The 5,580-nt window shown below is 38.7% G+C and overlaps 1 protein-coding gene across 4 annotated transcripts in view; it reads right to left on the bottom strand.

Annotated features, from left to right (window-relative positions):
- LOC101854006 (transmembrane protein 230) overlaps nt 1-3,046 on the bottom strand; it is an 11,231-nt gene extending 8,185 nt beyond the window's left edge. Inside the window, exons 1-2 of one of the 4 annotated variants that reach the window (XM_005093415.3) lie at nt 2,902-3,046; nt 1,554-1,687 (exon numbers count right to left, since the gene is read on the bottom strand). In XM_005093415.3, coding sequence (XP_005093472.1) covers nt 1,554-1,646 — 93 coding nt within the window. In that variant the 5' untranslated portion in view covers nt 1,647-1,687; nt 2,902-3,046. Of the gene's footprint in view, nt 1-1,553; nt 1,688-2,596; nt 2,843-2,901 lie in introns of those variants that run through there. The other 3 variants (XM_005093414.3, XM_005093416.3, XM_035968499.1) reach the window with 3 other exon arrangements.
- Between the last annotated feature and the right edge of the window lie 2,534 nt (nt 3,047-5,580).

Genomic DNA, 5,580 nt, shown 5'->3' with positions numbered 1-5,580 from the left:
GGGGGGGGGCATGAGCGCATGCCCTTGCGTATGTATTGTGGGGAGGGGAGAGGAGGGAGAGCTGTTTGTGTGCCCATAAATAAGTGAAGGTGAACAGTACAGCGTTAATGAAACAAGACAATATTTTTTTTAAAACCATTTATGGACTGTTGTTTAAGGCACCTATTGAATTAGTATTGAATGGGGAATTGAGTGCATATGGTGACTGCAAAATTGATTTTAAAACCCATGGCCTGTACCAATAGAAACTATACTAAAACAAATTTTCTGACAATAGCAATAGCGTACCCATAAAGGGCACAGAAAAATGATGTGTGAGTTAGATATGACAGACATTTTAACTAGCTTCCTTCTCAAAATAAGAAAATGAATCCTGACTGAGCCTCTGGGCCTGCGGAAGGGCCACAATATCAACTGTCCAAACATGTTTCAGTTTTGGTTTCAGCATTCACAGATTTTAATATAAGCATGCAAGACAAAACTTCTATTTAAAGAAAAACTTTTATAGTAGAACTAACAGCAGAGCAAAAAGTGACATAAGTAGAAGGGAGCATGTACTGAGAGCTGGAGCTGGAAGGACTATAAGAGTGTGGGATCATGTAGGGATGTAGGGATGTTGAAAATCTGGCAATCACTGCATCACAAATTATTTATTTTTTAAACTGCTAAATCACAGAACCAGTTTTAATCAGTAACAAGCTATCATGATGCAGAGGCATCCAACATAGGGACACTATGCTGCACAGCGCTCTCTAATCATAAAATTAAATTTCAAATCTTATTCTCCAGCATCACGTCAAGAGCACCAAGTCAAACCTTGGAGTTATTTTTTATTAATTATATCTGTTTGTTTTTGCATCAATCACGGCCTTAAAATCATCAGGCTGGTACTAAACAATTCCCTCGATCTAGTCATAGATTATTATTAGCGAATATATGCTTTTCTCTGATACTGGTTCTCTCTTCATTCACAATTCAGTTTTCTTGAAAAATGCACAGATTTTTCAGCTTCAACAAAACCCGAAAGATAGACAGAAAGAATGAATAAAAGGAAGGAGGAAGATAACTCAATTTCAGCTGACTTGCACGAGAAAATATATATATGCCAACCGAACCGCTCCGAGGGAAAATGGTCGAGTGCGCCAAATGCTCAATTTGGCAGTATCTAATACAATGTACTTCCCCGAATTATCGTGAATATCGGAGAAGTTATGGAGGCAAGTACTGATCCTACGCAACAGAATGCCGACAAATTGATAGATCTACTGTCTCCCAGTTTTAAATAACGCATACATGAGTTAACATATGATGCGGCAAGTATGGGACTTTCAGAATGTACAGATTTTCGCAAAAACTGGGAAGATTTTAAACACTGTAGAACAGGGTTTTTTTTCCTTTTATCTCAGCGTCCATCGCAAATTAGGCGGCTAGCTCTGTACTGCATAGACAGCTTCATCTATTCTGAACTGTACAAACCATGATGGTTTCTAAAGAATTACTTAATTCCTTCACGTGTTTTTGATACCTATTTTAGGTAAAAATTCAAGTTGTACCTGAAGGTCAACAAATCCATCACCACCAACTGTACTGGATAATTTCTGGTATTTCATGCCGCCGCGAGTCTTGTCAACACTCTTACGAGGCATTATCTTCTCTTTATCATCCGCCACTTTGAAATCACCACTGCCTGGAAGTAAAATCAGATAATAATATTATAAAAAGACATCACTTACAAAGACAAACTTTACATCAGTTCATTAGTTTTTTATAAAAACGTATTATATTACAAAATTTAAAAGTGCAATAACCAACACCACTTTTAATATGATACAACTCCAAGTCCAATGGAAAGAGCACTATCACTCACAGTGTATGTATTTCCATATATATATTATATATATAAAGAACAATTTTTGAAGTGACCTTTTTTTTTCATATATATCTTCGTAAAACGTCACTCCGCAGTCAGTGTCTGCACCCAAGGATGTCAATGGATGGGAATGCAGCATAGCAGTGCTGTTCCTAGGCCAGTTACCCCATGTGAAAAGAGGGCATGGGAGAAACTCAGAAAAATGTTTCATACAAAAGTAGGCCTTTAGCCTTTAGGCAATAGATCTAACAAAAAAGAAAACGGATATCCGAAAAGAAAAAAATGATCGACTCAGTTTGACCAGACTTTATTTTAGAAATTCTTCAGTAGAACTGGGTGACTGAAGAAAAGAGATCCACTGAAAGCGTCTTTTAATACTCTTCTGTAGATCTAGATATATATATATAGATCTAGTTTAATTTACTTCGATCTAATTGTGTAAAGTGTCAAAAGTTTTGCCACAGAAATCACATAGATATCTATCTAGATATAGATCTAGATCTAGATATAGATCTAGAATCTAGATCTAGATCTCTAGATCTAGATCTAGATCTAGATCTAGATTCTAGATTTTTCACTGCACCTGAAATATGTGACTGCAGCCTAGATCTAGTGTGGAATAGCCTGAACAGGCCAGGCAGCCTATTCATCTATTATCTAGATCTAGATATCTATACATTCCTGTCTACTCTAGAAATCTAAGTCATGTCACAATGAAAGAACGACCTGCTGATCTCCCCATCTCATCCTCAGAGTATGTATTGGACTGGTCGGTCACTGTCCAAATGCCCCTACACGTGTAACAAGTGCAAGCTCCTTTTGACTCGCCTGAGCTCAACACAACGTTAACGGTCAACCCAACTTTCGTCCTTACTCCCAATATAAAGAAAACGAAAACCCATTCAATAACTCCAAATCCAAACTGAAAAAAAAAGTATCAGACGCAAAAATATCCTGGACCGAACTGAAAGAAATGGGGAGACCACAAGCCACAGTGTGCATGTATATAAGATAAAATACCAAGCATTTACTTGCTTTAGAACTGTTGTATTTGATTCTTCAAAGATCAAAAGAATTGGGGATGACAATGTTGACACACAAACAAGAAACCTGTAACTGTAGCTGCTCTAGCTCAGTTGTGTTTACGTCTTTTCGGTGAGCCAACAGAAAGCGGAAATGATGTGATGGCAAGCTGTGACAACACTCCGTTCACCGGAATGTTCACTGGGTCACACTGGCTGACGTGACTATTTTTGCAACAGTGATGAGTCAAATTAAATTAAAATTAGATCTATATGCACAAAAGGGTGTACTCATTTGTACTAGATCTAGGAATCGAAGAGAAATCGGATCTAGGACTATGTGTTTAGCAGGGACGTGGGAAGAATGTCTCCCCTTTTTGTTCTATGGTGTTGTTTAAACTGTTTTCCTCCAATGACGTATAGGGACCTAGCTCTAATTAAAAGTAGTATGGTCCGCGGAAAGAAATGAATTCGCTTGTTGTCTTGTTTTCCAAAAGATTTTGTTTGTTTGTTTTGTTGTTTGTTTGTTAATTGGTTGTTGTTTTGGTTTTGTTTTGTTTTGTGTTTTTTGTTTTGTTGTTGTCGGTTTTGGGGTTGTTGTTTTTTTTTGCTTTTTTTTTTTGGGGGGGGTGGGTATTTACATCCATGCTCACATAATTTTGTCCTTTGTGAATTCAGGTTGGCTACATTGTATACAGTAGTTTTGAAATAATATTGAAACCGAACTACACTGTAGGCATCAGTCGTCTCTGCCTTAGAACATTCCGCGTAAGAACCTGGTCCGCCTATGAACACGTTTATAGGTCTATCGTGTGTGGTAACTTTTTTTTTTATATAGGCCTAATGTGTGTATGGTGCCCATCTAAAGGAATCCGTCTTATAACCCAGTTTTAACTTGAATAATAAACTTTCCTAAACTGCTGTACCGTAATTTGCGAGGGTTGGGGTGAAAGAATTTGGGTTGGCCTAAACGAGCCCTATACTCACTATATACACCGACTTTAAGACTTACACAGGTTCCTCTCCTAACATTTATATTCTTTGAGCCCAACTGAGCGGGTCAGTCACAATGAAGTTTTCGATTTGTTTTATCACGATACTTGCTCCTCAAAATGTGCGGCTGCTTTATATTTATAGTGCTTGCCTATTCAGGGTCATTCTTTCCTTTCCTTAACAGCATTGCAACTGGTGCTGTTTCATTGTTTGAAAACGTTATTAACAATTACAGCGGAAATGTCAGTTCGTACAACTATGTCGAAGCCTGCTGTTTCAGCGTTTGCACCCGAAACAGTGCACAGCACACACTCACTCACACATGTACACGCGTGCGCTCATAATTGTTTGTTGGTTCTTTTAGTCTTAGTAAGAGTTTCACGGCACTTGCAACACAATAAGATTTTTTTCTCTTTCTTAAAAAAAACCCAAACATAATTAGGTCCATTTTATAAGTATGTTTCTCACATTGATAAAATGAAAACTATTAATTGATTTGAAAATGACATGAAATTTGGCACAAAAAGATACCTTCATCATATTGTTAAACGAAATCCCCACCGATATCAATCGACATTAAATTGCGTTCGATTAATCTGCACTGACGTAGTGACTTTTGTCCAGGCACCTGGTCGCCTCTTTTAGGGCAAGTTTTGGGTCGTTTTCCGATTCAAATCTTTGTCTACGAAGGTATTCCTTCGTTTGTGGGAAAGATGGAAGCCACAATGAGTCAGATCTGGTGAATAACGAGGATTCTTCTCGTTCGTTTTTCGAGAAACAGTCCAAAAGTTTCGTCATTGTCCAGATTTTGTAAAGGAGCTTATTGTCGTAAGATAATACAACTCCAGACTCCTGCCGACCAGATCGTTTTGTTTGGGGGGGGAGGGGGGTTATAGCTGGTCTCAACTTTGTATCCATAGGAACAGGCCACAGCAAAATTAGGCCTATAGGCCTACCTTTGATATCGAGAAAAAAAAACCCATCTATACTACGTGACCGTCAGTGATATTGTTTGTGATTTGTTATCTCTGGACCAGTTTCGTCAAAGCCTCTACATTCTGCTGACTGTAACTTTGTCTTGGGATCCCAAGAGTAAACTTAGGTTTCATCCCAAGCCGGACTCGTAATAGTGAGGATGCCGGTTCGGGGGTTCGAGCCCCGGGTCCGACATTGTATCCTTGGGAAAGCACTGTACACGAATTTCCCCCCTCTTCACCAAAGTGGGAATGGATACTTGGTCACAAACAGCGAAAGATCTTGTCTGTATGTTAATGTTTAGCCTATAAATGGCTGCTTGCTCTGTATGCTTCCAAGGAAGTTGAGGTTGTTTCAGAATGCTCTCAGGTCTGCTGGGGTAATAGTATAGATTGTGGAGCGCATAGTGCTTGCGGGGATTTGCGCTATACAAATAGTATCTATATTATTATATTATTATCCCCAGTTATGATTTTGCCTAAAGATCTTTATCTTTTTGTCCCTGGAATGTCGAAGATTTGACACTTGCATTCTTTCGGTCTGAGCGATCAAAGGGGGAACTCGTTTGGAAATAGTATCTTCTTTTTTTGTTATTCAGTTAGAATCCTGAAAACCCTGATATCTCTACATGGCTCTCAAAATAATGCGTATGAAAGAAAGGGAGGGAGGGGGAGAGATAGAGAGAGAGGGAGGGGGAGAGATAGAGAGAGAGGGAGAGAG

Source organism: Aplysia californica, unplaced genomic scaffold (assembly GCF_000002075.1).
Source record: "Aplysia californica isolate F4 #8 unplaced genomic scaffold, AplCal3.0 scaffold00063, whole genome shotgun sequence".
NCBI lineage: Eukaryota > Metazoa > Mollusca > Gastropoda > Aplysiida > Aplysiidae > Aplysia > Aplysia californica.
This window is presented reverse-complemented; position numbering and strand designations above follow the sequence as displayed.